The sequence below is a fragment of the Schistocerca piceifrons genome, chromosome 4 (assembly GCF_021461385.2).
Source record: "Schistocerca piceifrons isolate TAMUIC-IGC-003096 chromosome 4, iqSchPice1.1, whole genome shotgun sequence".
Classification (NCBI taxonomy): domain Eukaryota; kingdom Metazoa; phylum Arthropoda; class Insecta; order Orthoptera; family Acrididae; genus Schistocerca; species Schistocerca piceifrons.
Window position 1 is genome coordinate 524,144,464 of NC_060141.1, and position 20,776 is coordinate 524,165,239.

The 20,776-nt window shown below is 43.8% G+C and overlaps 1 protein-coding gene across 1 annotated transcript; it reads left to right on the forward strand.

Moving 5' to 3' along the window:
• Positions 1-1,067: 1,067 nt before the first annotated feature.
• Positions 1,068-20,424, forward strand: LOC124795435. The gene is made up of 2 exons (XM_047259461.1): positions 1,068-1,130; positions 18,811-20,424. The coding sequence occupies exons 1-2, from the start codon at positions 1,116-1,118 to the stop codon at positions 19,165-19,167; spliced, it is 372 nt and encodes a 123-aa protein (XP_047115417.1). The 5' UTR covers positions 1,068-1,115; the 3' UTR covers positions 19,168-20,424.
• The last annotated feature ends 352 nt before the right edge of the window (positions 20,425-20,776 follow it).

The window sequence follows — 20,776 nt, forward strand, 5'->3', positions numbered from 1 at the left end:
CAAGGACACACGCAAACCGCGTCTAGTTTTGGAGCCGTGTACTTGAGTGCTACTAAGAGAACGATCGGAAAAGGACTAGAAGAACACAAGAGCAGTTATAGAAGAGGAGAAACTGACAGATCGTCTTTTGTGGAAGATGATTTGTAGGGTGTTGTGTGATGTCCTTAGGTTAGTTAGGTTCAAGTAGTTCTAAGTTCTAGGGGACTGATGACCATAGATGTTAAGTACTATAGTGCTCAGGCAGGAGACCAGCGGATTCGATTTGATGAGACTCAGGTACTAGCATCCACTAACAGGTATTATGGACGAATACACAGAGATTACCAAACACTAAAACAATTTAACCGGAAAGAGAAAGAGGTGAAACTAAATGCTCTCTGGATTCCGGTACTGAAGAAGATGTGTACCAGTCTTTCACCAAGGGGTGATAGCAATAGCGGACGACAGCAGCCGACAAAAGCCAATTGCAGTCTTGTTTCCGGAACATGTGACGTCACGCCTGTGTGTGCGAATCACGCCTGTGACTGCAGTCAGCAGTGATCCTGAGTGTGCATCGGACCTTCGAAAAAACTACAACCCCCTTGAATATGTCCTCCGTGGCTGGAGATGACAACTTTGTTGTATGCAAGATTTTTGTTCAGTATAGCTCGTTTAAGTATAATTTTTAACAATGCTTCCGTCTATTAATGCTATTCACAACATTATAAAATTTGCTAAACCTGAGTTGAAAAAATTTCAGATATGTAATTTTACGAAGCAGAAGGAGGGGTCCAGAGCCTCCTCGGTAAAGGGTTTGCTTGTATGGCAGCGTGAGTCGCGTGATTGTAGTCCTGAGCCCGCTAAATTTTCCGCGCTGCTGGTGGGTTTCGCACGTGACGATTCCCGGAACTGCCGAAACGCGTGCGGGCCAGTCAGCGGCAGCGGCAGCGGCAGCAAGACCCGGCCGACCTCTGCTCCTGTCTGCCCTGAGTCAGCAACGGCCGGAAACCGCAGAGCTGGCGATAACTGCCGCGGCTGCACTTAAATACAGAACTCTCCGTCCGCATCGACAGTCTTCAGCGCGAAAGCCCATCGCCACCGAAGCATCAGCGCCTCGCCTCTACAAGCACAGCGACATGCGTCAGTTCTCGGTAAGTCAAGCAACCAACTGCGATATTGTTGGCTTAGGCAATGTTTAGAGGAGGTGCTCGTGACTTTCGGCCACCAGCGTGAAAAACCTGAGACCTTTTCCTACCGACTCATATTACAAAATACACTAAAAATTAAATTATTTTCATAAGATTTTATTGACAATTTAATCACCTTCTTCACAAGATTTAATACTTTTCTTTTTTTCTTAATTAGTCTTCTGACTGCGGCCAGCCTCGAATTCCTGTCCTTTGCCAATCAAACGGGCTAAATTATTTATTGGTTGTATTCTATTAATTGTCTTCCCCTGCAGTTTTACACTCTACTGTTTCCTCTAGTACCATGAATGTTATTCTCTAATGTCTTAACACATGTCCTATCATCCTTTCCCTTCTTCTTGTCAGTGTTTTCCGTACATTACTTTTTCCGTCGATTCCACGCAGAACCTCCTCATTCCTTATCAGCCCACCTAATTTTTAACATTCTTCTGTAGCACCATATCTCAAACCCTTCCATTCACTTCTTTTCCGGTTTTCTCATAGTCGATGATTCACCGGCCAGAGCGGCCGAGCGGTTCTAGGTGCTACAGTCTGGAACCGCGTGACCGTTACGGTCGCAGGTTCGAATCCTGCCTCGGGCATGGATGTGTGTGATGTCCTTAGGTTAGTTAGGTTTAAGTAGTTCTAAGTTCTAGGGGACTTATGACCTAAGAAGTTAAGTCCCATAGTGCTCAGAGCCATTTTTTCGATGATTCGCAACGCTGCCGTCCAGTCGTACATGCTCACGAATTTGTTCTTGAAATTAACACCTATGTTTGATATCAGGGGCCTTGTTTAGGCCATGAATGCCCTCTTTGCTTGTGCTAGTCTGCTTTTTACGTCCTCCTCCGTTAGTCCCTCCGATGTGGTAGAATTTCTTAACTTCGTCTACTCCGTGGTCCCAATTTTGACGTTATCCCTACATTACTAAACCCTCGTAAAATTTATAATCGCAGTTGGTACCAATTCACGGGTCGCGGCAATCTGGTAGCGTCAATACAGGGTGTAAAACAGGACGTTTTGTACTTATTTTGTATGTGACGTATCACTGCAGACCTTTTGACTGTAATTAACTAGTGCATGAAATATAAATTATGTCCTTCGAATAAAATATGGAGTAGTAAAATTTAGTTTTCTAGAGGTAACTTCATCGCTAATGTCATTACTGCCACTCCATATTACTTTCGAATTTCTTCGGTTTGCTCTCTATCGATATTCTGTCCTCTCTAGATTGTTCATTTTATTCATTTTATCCATTGATTCTTCCTCGCTTCCACTCAGGATAGCAATGCCATCAGCGAATGATTGACATTCTTAAAATAATTGAAAAGCCACGATCGCTTCAATATCGTTTACTAGATGACCAGTTTCAGCACTCTAAAGATGCCATCGTCGGATCTCAAACGTGGATTAACATTTATAAAACCATATGGACCTCATGGCTCATGAGGTAGACCATCTGAAAAATATCATTGTTACAACGAATAAAAAATAATAAAAAATGCTCTCATGGTCGGTCTTTCCATAAAATACAAAACTCAAGTCACCACATGAAACTACCACTGCTCGCCTAACACCGGTAGACATCATCACGCTTCAGAGTGCTGAAACCCGTCATCTAGTAAACGATATTGAAGCAATCTTGGCTTTTCAATTATTTTAAAAACAGAGTGATCGCCCCACGACACACCATGTATTCACTGCAAAAAAGATTGACATTCTTTCACACTGAATTTCAACCGGATTCCTGCACTCATTTTCTGTTTCCGTTATTGGCGACGCACAGACTGAACAGAAACAGAGGAAGACCGCCTCCCTGTCTTATACTCTTTTTAATCCTATTACCTCGTTCTTGGTTTTTCAAAACTCATTACTCCCTCTTAGTTCTTATAAATACGTAAGGACCGATAAATGAATTTTAACATTTTCTGTGCCTAGGTCTTTAATTAAAAAGGAAACAATCGATCGCTGCTGTGAGTTTAATTATAATTTCTTATCCTTTTTCGGTTGTTTGCTATTTCATCGTTAAAGCTGGTACAAGCTGCGGGCGATATCGAGGTCATGGGGATTGGAACTGAATGTCAGTTAAATAATGATTTGGAGGGTACGTGGACCACTTCGCAAACAATGTAAAATGGTCATAATAAAATTTTTGGTCAAACGGATTGCTGATGATGTACTTGCACTGACTTCATATAAAACTGCTGCTTTTCGTAGTTTGCATTAAAAACGATGCGTTTTGGAATTATTTGTAGAGAACGGTGATTCATTCAGTTGAAGCTGATGTTCATACACACCGTTGTTTGTCATCTATGACGGTTTCTCCCTCGATAAACATTTTCTATTTCCTTTGAAACTCTCGGCAACCGTGTCATCTCTGGACTCATCAACAGAAATTCTCCAACAAGTAGAAAAAAACTCTGTTGCGAGTGTTTTATTAATAATGAAGCGTTTCGTGTTGTTAGCGCATCTTCAGATTATCTGTAATTAGTAACAACAATCTTGTTATATAACACTTAATTGTCTAGTACCTATCAGCACGGTAGATAAGCTAGAGGTGAGAAGTGTGATTCACTTGCCATGACCAACGGAGACCGCATTAGGCCGGCCGCGGTGGTCTCGCGGTTCTAGGCGCGCAGTCAGGAACCGCGCGACTGCTGCGGTCGCAGGTTCGAATCCTGCCTCGGGCATGGATGTGTGTGATGTCCTTAGGTTAGTTAGGTTTAAGTAGTTCTAAGTTCCAGGGGACTGATGACCCCAGCTGTTAAGTCCCATAGTGCTCAGAGCCATTTGAACCATTTTTTAGACCACATTAGTCATATTTATAAGACGGTGATATGACGACGTTAAAGAGAAAACCACAATCGTAAAACATGGACATTAGAAAGCTTGAAATGGCAAGTGAAAACCTTTAAGTTAAAGGTGTAAAATTACAGCAATAACAAATGCAGGATCTGAAATCAAGAAAGAAACTCACCAAACAATGGCAATATGCGATGTGAAGGTAGGTTACCTCATCGCAGCCATGTTTCACAGTGGCAAACACATACTGCTCTAGACAACGTATACGCTGAAGCGAGTGGGACGCACAGTGGATTGACATGAGAACGAAATTTAACGAGAGCGCCGAGAGGTAGCGCTGATAGACGTCATTAAAGACGGAGCAAGATCTCGGATTAGAGAAGGAACGCGGCCGTGCCCTTTAAAAGGAACCATCCCGGCATTTGCCTGAAGTAATTTAGGGAAATCATAGGAAACTTATATAAGTATGTCCGGACGCGGGATTGAACCGCCGTTTTCCTGAATGAGAGGCCAGTGTGCTAACCACTGCACCACCTCACTCGGTCAAGTTGAAAGGGATTGAAATTAAGTGAATGCTACATAGAGCCAATTAAAAATTATTAGATAGAATAAAAATGTTCTTAAAAATTGAACTAGTGGTAACAAAGAAAATAACTATTAAGATAACTATTAAGATGGACTGAAACGTCAATCTAAATGAATAGGGAGAATTAGGAGGAGAGTGAGAGGAGAAAGGATAGGAAATGTTAAACGTATGGAGGCAGGTGGGGGGAGGAAAAACGCAAAAAACAAAAGCTTAAAAAATTTTGAGACAATGGGAAAATCGGACGTGAAACACGGTGGTAGGAGACAAAAGGCAGCAAAACAGACGAGCAGAATCGGCAGTCACGAAAAAGTAAAAAAGGACGCTACCTAAATTTTGGCGCTGCTGACTCATAGTGTCATAGAAAATTTTGTTTTTATTGACCAGGTGACCGGTTCAAGGAAGGTTCTAGAATAAATTGCTATGTAACACGACTTTTGTTACTAATTACAGATAAACTGAGGATGCGCTAACCGCGCGAAACTGGTCATTATTAATAAAACACTCCCAACAAAGACTTTCTGTTTTTGGAACATTGAACCACTGTTGCTGCATAAGGCCAAAATGCAGTGGAGTAAGGTGTACATCGGTAGCAACATGCGGAATTGTCTCGTCACGCACGAAACTCGCTGAAGATCATTAAACTCACTGTAACCCGTATACAGCTCATTGCAAAAACTCAGAGCTCGTATGCGTGTGTGTACTTGGAGAGGTTTACTTCGTTTTCATTTCATTTCTATCTTTGCTGTAACAAATTTTAAGATGTTACAGGAAAAGGTTACGTAAATCCATTTCCTGATATTGTTATCGAATTCTGGGTATGTTTGTAACTTTTTTCTTTATTGAATGTCGGTAAATACGTAATCGAAATAAAATCATAAGAACAACTAAAATGGTTCAAATGGCTCTGAGCACTATGGGACTTAACATCTGTGGGCATCAGTCCCCTAGAACTTAGAACTACTTAAACCTAACTAACCTAAGCACATCACACATCCATGCCCGAGGCAGGATTCGAACCTGCGACCGTAGCAGTCCCGCGGTTCCGGACTGAGCGCCTAGAACCGCTAGACCACCGCGGCCGGCTAAGAACAACTCATATGTTCATTTCTGAAAATTATAACTCTGTCAGATATCGTTAACATGAGATAAATGAATTCTCAATTAGTGCCACATTTAACTTAAAATATGTGACGAATAGTGTTCCACATATGTGCCCATGGTCTAGGTCGGTTTGCTCCAAGAAAAAGATCATAATAGAACTACTTTTTTATTGATTCGATTTTTTAAGCTTCCTACTTACCTCCAATGCAAGAAAAGTGAAATTGAAATTTCGAATAATGATATTTCCTTGGAGCCTTCGTTTTCCGAATATTTCCTTGTCACATGAACAATACAGCAGCACTTCCGGCTATATTACACTCCTGGAAATTGAAATAAGAACACCGTGAATTCATTGTCCCAGGAAGGGGAAACTTTATTGACACATTCCTGGGGTCAGATACATCACATGATCACACTGACAGAACCACAGGCACATAGACACAGGCAACAGAGCATGCACAATGTCGGCACTAGTACAGTGTATATCCACCTTTCGCAGCAATGCAGGCTGCTATTCTCCCATGGAGACCATCGTAGAGATGTTGGATGTAGTCCTGTGGAACGGCTTGCCATGCCATTTCCACCTGGCGCCTCAGTTGGACCAGCGTTCGTGCTGGACGTGCAGACCGCGTGAGACGACGCTTCATCCAGTCCCAAACATGCTCAATGGGGGACAGATCCGGAGATCTTGCTGGCCAGGGTAGTTGACTTACACCTTCTAGAGCACGTTGGGTGACACGGGATACATGCGGACGTGCATTGTCCTGTTGGAACAGCAAGTTTCCTTGCCGGTCTAGGAATGGTAGAACGATGGGTTCGATGACGGTTTGGATGTACCGTGCACTATTCAGTGTCCCCTCGACGATCACCAGTGGTGTACGGCCAGTGTAGGAGATCGCTCCCCACACCATGATGCCGGGTGTTGGCCCTGTGTGCCTCGGTCGTATGCAGTCCTGATTGTGGCGCTCACCTGCACGGCGCCAAACACGCATACGACCATCATTGGCACCAAGGCAGAAGCGACTCTCATCGCTGAAGACGACACGTCTCCATTCGTCCCTCCATTCACGCCTGTCGCGACACCACTGGAGGCGGGCTGCACGATGTTGGGGCGTGAGCGGAAGACGGCCTAACGGTGTGCGGGACCGTAGCCCAGCTTCATGGAGACGGTTGCGAATGGTCCTCGCCGATACCCCAGGAGCAACAGTGTCCCTAATTTGCTGGGAAGTGGCGGTGCGGACCCCTACGGCACTGCGTAGGATCCTACGGTCTTGGCGTGCATCCGTGCGTCGCTGCGGTCCGGTCCCAGGTCGACGGGCACGTGCACCTTCCGCCGACCACTGGCGACAACATCGATGTACTGTGGAGACCTCACGCCCCACGTGTTGAGCAATTCGGCGGTACGTCCACCCGGCCTCCTGCATGCCCACTATACGCCCTCGCTCAAAGTCCGTCAACGGCACATACGGTTCACGTCCACGCTGTCGCGGCATGCTACCAGTGTTAAAGACTGCGATGGAGCTCCGTATGCCACGGCAAACTGGCTGACACTGACGGCGGCGGTGCACAAATGCTGCGCAGCTAGCGCCATTCGACGGCCAACACCGCGGTTCCTGGTGTGTCCGCTGTGCCGTGCGTGTGATCATTGCTTGTACAGCCCTCTCGCAGTGTCCGGAGCAAGTATGGTGGGTCTGACACACCGGTGTCAATGTGTTCTTTTTTCGATTTCCAGGAGTGTATTTTTGGAAAACGGAAAGCGTCCAGTGGTGTTTGCTCTCAAAATCCGCTGGCCAAGAGAGCGATGACAAGCTGTTTTTCATTAATAATACGTATCGGACTTGCTTCGACGTACATCATCATGCATAAATGGAAGCAACAGTAAATAAAAAATAAACTCCCTAAATCATGAGAAATTAAAATACAAATAAAATTACGCTACGAATCAAGACAGCAAGTTGTCCGAAACTGAAGCGTAGTAAAAGGGGAAGTTTAGTTTCTCGTCGGTGGGTTGTTGCTAAAGCTGAAGGCTACGTTGAATGCATGCCGTGTCTCCTACTTGAATCTTACAGCACTGCTTTCATCGTAGCTGTGAACAGTAAAATAACTGTAAACAGAATTTGAAACATTTCATTGCGTTGCAAATAGGTTTGTGTGATAATGGCATCGGCTATTAGGAGATGTGATTTTAATTACACGAAAAAATTGGAAGTGTTACACAATGAAGCAGAGTCCCCTATTTATTAAACAGTATGGGCATATAATCAGTATCAGTATGAGCTATGACACACAAGGACATGAACTCGCTCTTGTATTTGTTGTAATAATGATGCAGGTCTCTTATCGAGGAATTTCTCGCCATACCAGAAACATGTACTGTCTCTGTTCATGAAGATTGCTGATCGGGGGCTAGTATGGAATTATACGCCTTCCTATCTCATCACACACGTGCTCGGGTGGCAAATCAGGAAACCGTGCCGGTCAGTAAAAACCCCATATATTCCTCGAAGTGTTTCTGGTGTGAACTGGGGAATGAGGCCTTGCATTATCCTGGTGGAATATGTCGCTTGCTACGCTGGTCACTGAGGGGACGACACGTTTTACCGCTACTACCACATACTGGGTAGCATTCAGCCTACTTTCAGCAATTATCAGATCTTTCCTGTTGACACATACATTAGCTCCTAACATCATGATTGCAGGAGCCGGAGAGGTATGAGTCTCCAGAACCGCTTCTTCCTGAAACCTTTCACTGGATCGGACACGCAAGCATTGGTATCGATCTGACCGCCGCAAACAGAAGCGACACTCGTTGCTCGACGCTATAGAACTCCACTCAATGTCCCAATGGACTCTAGTTCTCAACCCAGCTTTCAGTAATCTGTTCCCAGCTGTGCTTTGTGATTCTCAGAGGCAGTCGACCAATCCTACGACTTTCTCATAGTGCAGACGTTCTGGAAGAACCTACGCCTACACTTTCAGCAACACTGTTGCCCTGAAGCCATCCGTGCGATTTGTCAGTATGATGCTCCCACGTTCCACGTGCCAATGATTCGACATATCTCATGGCCCGAGAGATGACGATGCGCATCTTTTGTACATGCTTTGTTGCATCTCCACCTGAACTTCCAGCACAGGTTAGACATTCCCACAGCCATCATGTATTCACACCATTCCTAATCTGTAGGAATCGCTTTTTTCTGTACTTAAAATAACGAGAATAAGTTCGCAAAAATGAAATTTTAATCACATTCCATTCTTGTGAAAGTACTGGATTATCTGTTTGGTAACTTTCGGTCAAAGTATTTGTCAGGTAAAAAGCATCACATGCGCAGAGATGCGAGCTGGTGCCAGTAACATAGAGTCTCACCACTTGCGTGATTTCCACCAGCGCCACGGGCGGCACTGAGGATGAAGATATCCGGTACGCCTCGGACAATTTCCAGCCGAGTACAATCCGCCAATGACCGGACGACAACGGACAGAAGCCTACTCAGAAGATAGAAGAGCACCTATCGCCCACTTGGTTATGGATCACCGTCCAGGGCTGACTTAGACAGGGAACATACAGTTGTTGTAAATTGCATTTGCTATGTACTGTGAAATTTACCTACGATTAATTGTACTTAGCCATCGAGGGCCTTTTTGTGTTATATTACATGCAGTGTTGCAGACTTAATCATTCAACTACTCACAAAGATACGTAAACCTTTTAACTCATTTGTGTAACTTCGTCACTAATTTGTTGGAGTGTTGTAGAACCTTCGTTCTCCTCTCATTTCACCTGACCCTGGGGCACAGCTGTGTAATAGTGGCAGGGAGAAATTGTCTTAGCGGTGTATTGTACCAGAAGCCGTTTCACGAACTCACAAACTCGGCCTGCACAGCATTGGTGACGAGGCCCTTACAAAACTGGAGACGAGGGATGCAAAAGTATTAATAATGTAACACTGCTGATTTTCGTCAATGTAATGTCAATATTTAAAGTAATGAAGTCCCATAATAATAAAAAATATGAAAGGAAACAAGCTTACAGCAGCCATCGAACGACCTCGTATGATAGTGAGCTTCTGAAACATATACCTGTATCAAACGAACAAAGTGATTGTCAGCTGTTTGTTTATACGATGGACACCGTAGCAGTAACCAGTGAGCTTGACTGCGTTCTCTTTTCTGTTCACCGTTACCGTATCGCCCTGCTACTACAGGTACTATATACTACAGTAATTTGTAAACGACGCGGGCGGCCGGTAACGTAACGTGTATATTACATTTTCGCTGTTGGCTTTGATTTTGTTTGTTTATTTTACGCTGCAAAATGTGTAAATATAATTTCACAAGTGCGCTAATAACTGACAGGACTTTCCTACCTCGTTGACCAAACCCTATAGTGATCCAAATTGCCGATGACATTCTAATTCTGTCAGAGATAAAAAGAGGTTTGGAAGAGCCGTTGAGCGAAATGGATAGTGTCTTTAAAAAGGAATTTGAAGATGAACTTCAACAAAGGTAAAAGAAATTTAGAATCAAAACCGACAGCTGTTGCTGCTGCAGTTAAATAGCACAGCTCTCTAGGAGTAGGTCCAGTAGCGATTACGAAGACAAGATTATACTCATTAAGTAGTCCTTCTTTCCGTTCTTCGTACCCGAGTGTACCGGGAAAAACCCTAATACGTAGTAACATGGGAATTACCCTCTGCCATTGACTTAAAAGTAGTCTGTTGAGTATGGCTGTAGATAGAGACGTATCGATTTAGGTACTAATCAAGGAAAACAGCCGATGTTGCCCATTTCCGTAATCGAACTATAATCACTGACTCGATCTGAACAAGGTATGGTGCAAAATTGCAGCATACCTCCAATGTTATCCAATTTGTACACTGAGCAACAAGTGAAGGAAATGTGGAAGCTCAGGGAGAAGAAATATAAGCTTTGAGATTTGCCGATGACATTTTAATTCAGTCAGAGATAAGAAGAGTTTTGGAAGAGCTTTTGTACGAAATGGATAGGGTCTTCAAAAGAAATTGAAAGATGAACTTCAGCAAAAGTAAAAGAGGTGTAAAGGAATGTAGTGGAATTAGACCAGGTGATTCTGAGGGAACTAGATTAGAAAATGAAAAAGTAAAAGTAGTTTCACGATTTCGGCAGCAAAATACTGATGATGGCCGACGTAGACAGGATAAACACTGACGCAAAAAAAATTGCAACACCAAGAAGGAGTTGTGCAACGTAAATGAAACTCGGTAGGCTTGTTTCTACATCTGAAAAATGTCTCTTCAAATTTTGTGACAGTCGCTTAAGATTGGCGCTAGTAGCACCACTATGAGGACGCAAATCAGGTTTGCTTCAAATACACCATCTTTCATAATGGACATGGTGAGTTGATGTTAATAAGAGCGCCTTTAAGGTGACAGAAACGTCATTATCAACACCTCAGTTTGAACGGTGTCGTGTAATATGACTACAGAAGCTGTACGTTCCTTATGCAATACTGAAGAAAGACTTGCCACGAATGCAGCCACTGTGTATGATTGCTGGTAGTGTACGGTCGCAGGAAGACCGGACTCCGGACAACCACATGGCACTGCCGACAGGGGAGTCCAGCATATGGCTCTGGCGCATCCTACTGCATCTGCAGCAGCAATTTGTGTAGCAGTTGGCACCACAGTGACAAAACGAACTGTTACAAATGGGTTACTTCAAAGAAAGCTCCGAGCCAGACCGTTTTGTAGTGTGCATTTCACTGACCCCACACCATCACCATTTACGACTTCAGTGGCGTCAATCGAGAGCTCATTGTAGCCCGGGGTGTTTTGTGCCCCAGTGTCAATGATGACCGTGAATTGGTTAGAAGGTGGTTAGTTGAGGGCCAGCAACCTGTCTGTTTGTTAGACACACTGCACCTACACTTACAGTTATGGTCTGGGGTGCGATTTCGTATGACAGAAGGATCACTCTCGTCGTTATCCCACGCACCTTGTACGTCGGTCTAGTAATACGACCTATTGTGCCGCCATTCATGAACAGCATTCCAGTGAGCGTTTTCCAATAAGACAACGCTCTCCCATATATCGCTGTTGTAGCCCAACGTGCTCTAGAGTGTGAACATGTTGCCTTGGCCTGCTCGATCTCCAAGTCTGTCTCCAATCGATCACATACGGAACATGGCTGGACGACAACTCCAGCGTCATCCACAACCAGCATTAACCGTCCCTGTATTGACCGACGAAGTGCAACAGGCATGGAAATCCCACACACTGTAGTAGTAGTAGCAGCTTTATTCATCGGTAGATATCTTTTTACTAGGATATAGGACATGTCAAAGTATTTACCAATTTAGATCAACTCAAAATAAGCTAATTCGTATACACAAATATTTAAGGACTTCTAGTTAGACACAATCATTAGATTTACTCCTGGTGTACAATACTTTTTACTTCACTCACTACGCACACACACACACACACACACACACACTGGTGATCTCTGGTCCATTTTCTGTGCCGCAACTTGCCATTTGCTATCCTGGAAAACTGAGTCAGCATCCCTCCATAATGAGTGAGATGTTGAACTCAGAAAGAGGAAGAGGTATTAGTATTGTGCCATGCATAGCATGAGGTTAAGTATGTGTAGAAAGGAAAGAAAGAAGGAAAAGAACATAAAGTAAAGGTGTTATGTGGAATGTTGGATATTTTATAATCATTATTATTATTGCTCGAACAGTCCACGGGTATACTGCCGGTTCATAGTGTCCTATGGGCACAATATTTCGACGATCAGGCATGTCGCCATCGTCAGGTGCGCTGACGAACTGAGCTCCTGAGGGTGGGCGGCCGATTTAAGTCCCTCCCCCCGCTTCGACGCCACGACAGATTCCGACGCCCACGTCTTCGCGACCGTCGGCGCGCGGGCGCGGACGGCGAAGAGAGCGGCCCGCGGGGGGGAGGGATTTAAATCGGCTGCCCGCCCTCAGGAGCTCAGTTCGTCAGCGCACCTGACGATGGCGACATGCCTGATCGCCGAAATATTGTGCCCGTTGGACACTATGAACCGGCAGTATACCCGTGAACTGTTGGAGCAACAAATACGCCGGGAGAAACTGAAGAATCACATTATTATTATTATTTATTTGTTTAACATTTTTTATTAACCCCTACTTTGTTTTAGCTAAGTAATCCTTCAATGTATAAAATGTATTGCATAACAGGTACATTTTAGCTTCCTTTTTAAATAAGCGTATTTTTTCATTTCTTTAATCTCTTTTGGTAATTTATTGTACAGTTTTATTCGTTGGTAGAAAATGCTGTTTTGAGTTTTATGTTTATTTTATCTTGGTAACTGTAAGTTGAGTATCTCTTTTTAAATGCTCATAGACAGAGCTGTTTGTGCAGTAATTACCAATGTTATTTTTGATGTGTACAACTGACTGGTAATCCAACACGTGTACAAGATAATGCGTACACTTTTACATGCTTACTTTCAACATTCTTGAGGTTAACCGATTATTAATGTCCCAGTAGTTCACATTTGCATTGGCTTATGTCGTTCTTACGTTAATCTGTGATCCTGCATTGTTAATCGCTCAAATATGTTACCTAGACAAATGGGTGTTCTGAAGGTGTCTGCATGGAAGTGAGTGTGACGTGAAGCAGTTCAAACGCGAACAGCAGAAAATATTTTGAAATGTGATGCTACAGAAGAATGCTCAAGATCAGATTGTGAGATGGACTAACTGATGTGGAAATACTGAATCGAATTGGCAAACAAAGAAATTTATAGCAGCACTTGAACAAAAGGAGGGATAGGTTGATAGGATACATCCTGAGGCGTCAAGGAAGAATCAGTTTTGAAACAGAGGGAAATGTGCAAGACACAAATGGTGGTGGCACAACTAGACATGAATGCAATAAGCAGATTCAAAATGACGTATGTTGTAGTAGTAATACTGAGACGAAGAGGCTTCCACAGGAGGCTTCCACAGCGTGCAGAGCTCTATCAGACTAGTCATCAGACTGAAGACAGCAACAACAACATAGTGCAAGTTGAAGTTTTTGTAGTTCCACATTAGTAAGCTATTAGTTCGACATTAGTTACTTCGGGCTACAAATGCGGTCCCATTAGCTTAATGTTGCGTGAGCCTCACCCCTCTGCTATCTTATTAGCTGTCAAGTCTAAATTACGAGGGTCACTCAAAAGAAATGCACACTTTTGTTTTGGTCATCAGTCTACTGACTGGTTTGATGCGGCCCGCCACGAATTCCTTTCCTGTGCTAACCTCTTCATCTCAGAGTAGCACTTGAAACCTACGTCCTCAATTATTTGCTTAACGTATTCCAATCTCTGTCTTCCTCTACAGTTTTTGCCCTCTACAGCTCCCTCTAGTACCACGGAAGTCATTCCCTCATGTCTTAGCAGATGTCCTATCATCCTGTCCCTTCTCCTTATCAGTGTTTTCCACATATTCCTTTTCTCTCCGATTCTGCGTAGAACCTCCTCATTCCTTACCTTATCAGTCCACCTAATTTTCAACATTCGTCTATAGCACCACATCTCAAATGCTTCAATTCTCTTCTGTTCCGGTTTTCCCACAGTCCATGTTTCACTACCATATAATGCTGTACTCCAGACGTACATCCTCAGAAATTTCTTCCTCAAATTAAGGCCGGTATTGTTGATATTAGTAGACTTCTCTTGGCCAGAAATGCCTTTTCTGCCATAGCGAGTCTGCTTTTGATGTCCTCCTTGCTCCGTCCGTCATTGGTTATTTTACTGCCTAGGTAGCAAAATTCCTTAACTTCATTGACTTCGTGACCATCAATCCTGATGTTAAGTTTCTCGCTGTTCTAATTTCTACTACTTCTCATTACCTTCGTCTTTCTCCGATTTACTCTCAAACCATACTGTGTACTCATTAGACTGTACATTCCGTTCAGCAGATCATTTAATTCTTCTTCACTTTCACTCAGGATAGCAATGTCATCAGCGAATCGTATCATTGATATCCTTTCACCTTGTATTTTTATTCCACTCCTGAACCTTTCTTTTATTTCCATCATTGCTTCCTCGATGTACAGATTGAAGAGTAGGGGCGAAAGGCTACAGCCTTGTCTTACACCCTTCTTAATACGAGCACTTCGTTCTTGATCGACCACTCTTATTATTCCCTCTTGGTTGTTGTACATATTGTATATGACCCGTCTCTCCCTATAGCTTACCCCTACTTTTTTCAGAATCTCGAACAGCTTGCACCATTTTATATTGTCGAACGCTTTTTCCAGGTCGACAAATCCTATGAAAGTGTCTTGATTTTTCTTTAGCCTTGCTTCCATTATTAGCCGTAACGTCAGAATTGCCTCTCTCGTCCCTTTACTTTTCCTAAAGCCAAACTGATCGTCACCTAGCGCATTCTCAATTTTCTTTTCCATTCTTCTGTATATTATTCTTGTAAGCAGCTTCGATGCATGAGCTGTTAAGCTGATTGTGCGATAATTCTCGCACTTGTCAGCTCTTGCCGTCTTCGGAATTGTGTGGATGATGCTTTTCCGAAAATCAGATGGTATGTCGCCAGACTCATATATTCTACACACTAACGTGAATAGCCGTTTTGTTGCCACATCCCCCAATGATATTAGAAATTCTTATGGAATGTTATCTATCCCTTCTGCCTTATTTGACCGTAAGTCCTCCAAAGCTCTTTTAAATTCCGAGTCTAATACGGGATCCCCTATCTCTTCTAAATCGACTCCTGTTTCTTCTTCTATCACATCAGACAAATCTTCACCCTCATAGAGGCTTTCAATGTATTCTTTCCACCTATCTGCTCTCTCCTCTGCATTTAACAGTGGAATTCCCGTTGTACTCTTAATGTTACCACCGTTGCTTTTAATGTCACCAAAGGTTGTTTTGACTTTCCTGTATGCTGAGTCTGTCCTTCCGACAATCGTATCTTTTTCGATGTCTTCACATTTTCCCTGCAGCCATTTCGTCTTAGCTTCCCTGCACTTCCTATTTATTTCATTCCTCAGCGACTTCTATTTCTGTATTCCTGATTTTCCCGGAACATGTTTATACTTCCTCCTTTCATCAATCAACTGAAGTATTTCTTCTGTTACCCATGGTTTCTTCGCAGCTACCTTCATTGTACCTATGTTTTCCTTCCCAACTTCTGTGATGGCCCTTTTTAGAGATGTCCATTCCTCTTCAACTGTACTGCCTACTGCGCTATTCCTTATTGCTGTGTCTATAGCGTTAGAGAACTTCAAACGTATCTCGTCATTCCTTAGTACTTCCGTATCCCACTTCTTTGCATATTGATTCTTCCTGACTAATGTCTTGAACTTTACCCTACTCTTCATCACTACTATATTGTGATCTGAGTCTATATCTGCTCCTGGGTACGCCTTACAATCCAGTATCTGATTTCAGAATCTCTGTCTGACCATGATGTAATCTAATTGAAATCTTCCCGTATCTCCCGGCCTTTTCCAAGTATACCTCCTCCTCTTGTGATTCTTGAACAGGGTATTCGCTATTACTAGCTGAAACTTGTTACAGAACTCAATTAGTCTTTCTCCTCTTTCATTCCTTGTCCCAAGCCCATATTCTACTGTAACCTTTTCTTCTACTCCTTCCCCTACAACTGCATTCCAGTCGCCCATGACTATTAGATTTTCGTCCGCCTTTACATACTGCAGTACCCTTTCAATATCCTCATACACTTTCTCTATCTGTTCATCTTCAGCTTGCGACGTCGGCATGTATACCTGAACTATCGTTGTCGGTGTTGGTCTGCTGTCGATTCTGATTAGAACAACCCGGTCACTGAACTGTTCACAGTAACAAACCCGCTGCCCTACCTTCCTATTCATAACGAATCCTACACCTGTTATACCATTTTCTGCTGCTGTTGATATTACCCGATACTCATCTGACCAGAAATCCTTGTCTTCCTTCCACTTCACTGACCCCTACTATATCTAGATTGAGCCTTTGCATTTCCCTTTTCAGATTTTCTGGTTTCCCTACCACGTTCAAACTTCTGACATTCCACGCCCCGACTTGTAGAACGTTATCCTTTCGTTGATTATTCAATTTTTTTCTCATGGTAACCTCCCCCTTGGCAGTCCCCTCCCGGAGATCCGAATGGGGGACTATTCCGGAATCTTTTGCCAATGGAGAGATCATCATGACACTTCTTCAATTACAGGCCACATGTCCTGTGGATACACGTTACCTGTCTTTAATGCAGTGGTTTCCATTGCCTTCTGCATCCTCATGTCGTTGATCATTGGTGATTCTTCCGCCTTTAGGGGCAGTTTCCCATCCCTAGGACAAGAGAGTGCCCTGAACCTCTATCCGCTCCTCCGCCCTCTTTGACACGGCCGTTGGCAGAATGAGGCTGACTTCTTATGCCGGAAGTCTTCGGCCGCCAATGCTGATCATTTATCAAAATTTAGGGAGTGGCGGGGATCAAACCCGGGACAGAAAACGTTTTGATCATGAATCAAAGACGCTACCCCTAGACCACGGGTACTTGCACGCTATTTTTCTTTAAATCCATCTTTTATTCTACATGTTTGAAAGTTTTATAGTGTGTAGACAGATTCTTTAGGAACAATATTTTCATTTCTCCACATAATTTCCATCCCTCTCAACTGCCTTACGCCATCTTGGAACCGACGCCTGTATACCGGCACGGTAAAACTCTGGACCAACCTTTAGAGTCTTTCAGTTTCCCAAAGAGATGATAGTCACATGGAGCCAGGTCAGGACATTAAGTCAGGTGTTTCAGTGTTGTCCATCCGAGTTTTGTGACCGCTTCCACGGTTTTTTGACTGACATGTAGGCGTGCATTGTCGTGCAACAGCAAAACATCCTGCTTTTTTCGATGTGGTCGAACACGATTCAGTCGAGCTTGAAGCTTCTTCAGTGTCGTCACATATGCATCAGAATTTATGGTGGTTCCACTTGGCATGATGTCCACAAGCAAGAGTCCTTCGGAACCGAAAAACACCGTTGCCATAACTTTTCCAGCAGAAGGAGTGGTTTTGAATTTTTTTTTTTTTTTCTTCGGTGAATTTGTATGATGCCACTCCATTGATTGCCTCTTCTTCTCTGGTGAAAAATGAAGGAGCCATGTTTCATCACCTGCCACAATTCTTCCAAGAAATTCATCTCCACCATTCTCGTACTGTTCCAAAAGTTCGCTGTATACCCTTTTCCTTGTTTCTTTGTGAGACACTGTCAACATCCTGGGAACCCACCTGGCACAAACCTGTTTTAATGCCAACACTTTCAGTAGTCTGCAAACACTTCCTTCCCCTATCCCAACGTAGCGTGACAATTCGTTCACTGTGATTCGTCTGCGAGCAGTCACCAATTCGTTAACTCTCTGCACATTGTCTGGAGTGTGTGCAATACGAGGCCTGCCGCTGCGAGGACAATCCTCAATATTGCCGTGCCCGCTTTCATCACGTAACCTGCTTGCCCACCGACTAACTGTACTGCGATCGACAGCAGCATCTCCATACAACTTTTTCAACCTCTTGTGGCTGTTTCCAACTGTCTCGTTTCACAGCACAGGAATTCTATGATATCACGTTGCTTCTGACGAACGTCAAGTGTAGCAGCCATCTTGAAGACATACTGTGACGGCGCCACTCACGGAAACAGGTTGAACTAAGTTTGAAAACTAGCGGGAAGGATGTATCTACACACTGTAAAACGTTTCACACATTCAGAATGAAAACTGTATTTTTACAAAAATAGTGTGCATTTATTTTGGAGTGACCCTCGTACTACTGAACGGAACTTAAAAACTAGTGTTCCCATGTAGCCGGGCGGGGTGGCCGAGCGGTTCTAGGCGCTTCAGTCCGGAACCGCGTGACTGATACGGTCGCAGGTTCGACTCCTGCTTCGGGCATCGATGTGTGTGATGTCCTTGGGTTGGTCAGGTTTAAGTAGTTCTAGGGGACTGATGACCTCAGATGTTGAGGTCCAATAGTGCTCAGAGCCATTTGAACCATTTCTAGTGTTCCCCTTTGCACAAGATTCGTTTGGTTTGCTAGCAACTGTCAGACGAGAAGAATTAGTTTCGAAATTAGAACCAGAGCGATGCAGCGGGTTATACTGGTTGAAAAGGCAACTACCATTCCACAGGTATTCTGTCTGACGGTGGTGGTGGCCAGCTGCGCGGCGATCCTCTCCGCAAGCCCCGTGACGTCACCAGAGGCGCCCCCTGCCCCAGCGGCGGAGGCAGCGGTGACGGCAGCGGCTGAGGACCTAGGTCCGGGCGCGGTGTTGCAGGACTATGAGGAGGACTACGAGGACGCGGACGCGCTAGCTGACGGGGATCTGGAGGGCGAGGACATGGAGGCGGCGGGCGCGCTCGTCTTCCGACCGCTGTTCGCCTACCGCCGCAAGATGGAGCGCCAGGCGCGCCGCCGAAGGGGGCGGGCCCACCGATCCTACCACCACCAGCCGCACTACAGCCACGGCCGCTACTACCACTACTAACAGTACCGAGCAGCTTCGCTCGCCTGCTGCAGCTCTCTCGCCGACGTGACCGGCCCACACACGCCATCGATTCTCCATGACAACTGTTTCAATTTGAGACAAATTATATACTGTAGCAATTACTCGCCAGTAACCCTTTCGCTGCTACAGACGCGCTCTCTACATTCCTGAGGGCGGCTTTTGTTGTAATAAGTTTCCATTAATTTACGTCTGTGGTCACAATCTTTTTTTGTTTAACAAATTACCGGTTTCGGTCTTTAATGACCATCATCAGATCTGTTTCATAAAAACAAAGTCCTAATGTACCGCAGCCATAGTGGCATTAGGACTTTGTTATTATGAAACAGATCTGATGATGGTCATGAAAGACCGAAACCGGCAATCTATTAAACAAAAAAGATTGTGACCGTAGACGAAAATTGAAGGAAACTTATTACATATACGAGTCACTGTGTTTCTTCGCGACGATTTCGCAGCTTGTGAGGCTTTTGTTGTGGCTGTACTGCTCTCCAGATGCTGGTGCTTGTGCCGACAGATTGCGTTCCGGCCGATATCAAATACTTTTCATCCTATTTTTCGAGAAATACAGGGTGAAAAAATTTGATTATTGCCCATCTTACAGTATGTTATCTTCACCTATTATAAGACTGAGCTTCTTTTCGCTACATTCCGTAGTTACTGTGATGCAACAAATTTAGTAAAACTATGCCCGACATTTTAAAGATTTTGCAGAGGGAAAAACGAATTGCTTAAATTCAGCGTATGGTTGATTTTACTTCATACATTGCCGTGCATGAAATGTAGATAAGATATCGCAGTTACATTTAAAATTGAGAGCATTTTATTCTCGAGATATATCCGATGGACGCATTCACGTCCTTGCGCATCGCGAATCGTGTGGTCATAACAATCATCATATATCATAAACGATTCAAGGTATCGAAACGTTGTTTTTTGCAAACGACATCACGCAATGAGGCACATATGTTGTATGATAAATTCTCGAAACTTTTTTATTCAGCGAAATATGGAAGTAATACGTCCGCAACAGTGACAAGTCGGTGGCTCAGAGCGCATACAGACGTCCATAGCTCTATAGGAAAACCTAGCAGCACATGTATACACGTCCATAGCACCAGCGAACAGCTTACCAGTCGTTTATAAACGTCCACAGCAGCAAAAGGGTTAATAATATTTTGTACACTTTAATTTATTAATAAACCACGTAATGAGAAATAAACGCTTCTCTCACTGTAACATCTCTGGGTTCCAAACTGTGTTTAAGATTCTGTGTTTCCTCCAGAATATTTTGATGAGTACTGTGAACGACAGTCTTGTTAGACATACTATTTGGACTCCAACTATCTTGTTGAGATTCATGTAATCCATTATTAGCTTTAGGCCACAGCTACATCACACCAAGGTCTCTGCTGAGTTATCGTCCAAATTTGTTCCTTGTCCGTCAATGTGTAGCGAACTAGTGCCAGTGACAATTTCACTGTAGTAGCTTGAGGTTGTGATTTTAAGAAGCTTGGAAGCGAAAATTCGTGTCAGAGAGAACACAGGGTTCGTTGTTGAAACGTGGGACTTAGGGAAAGCAGGAATTGAG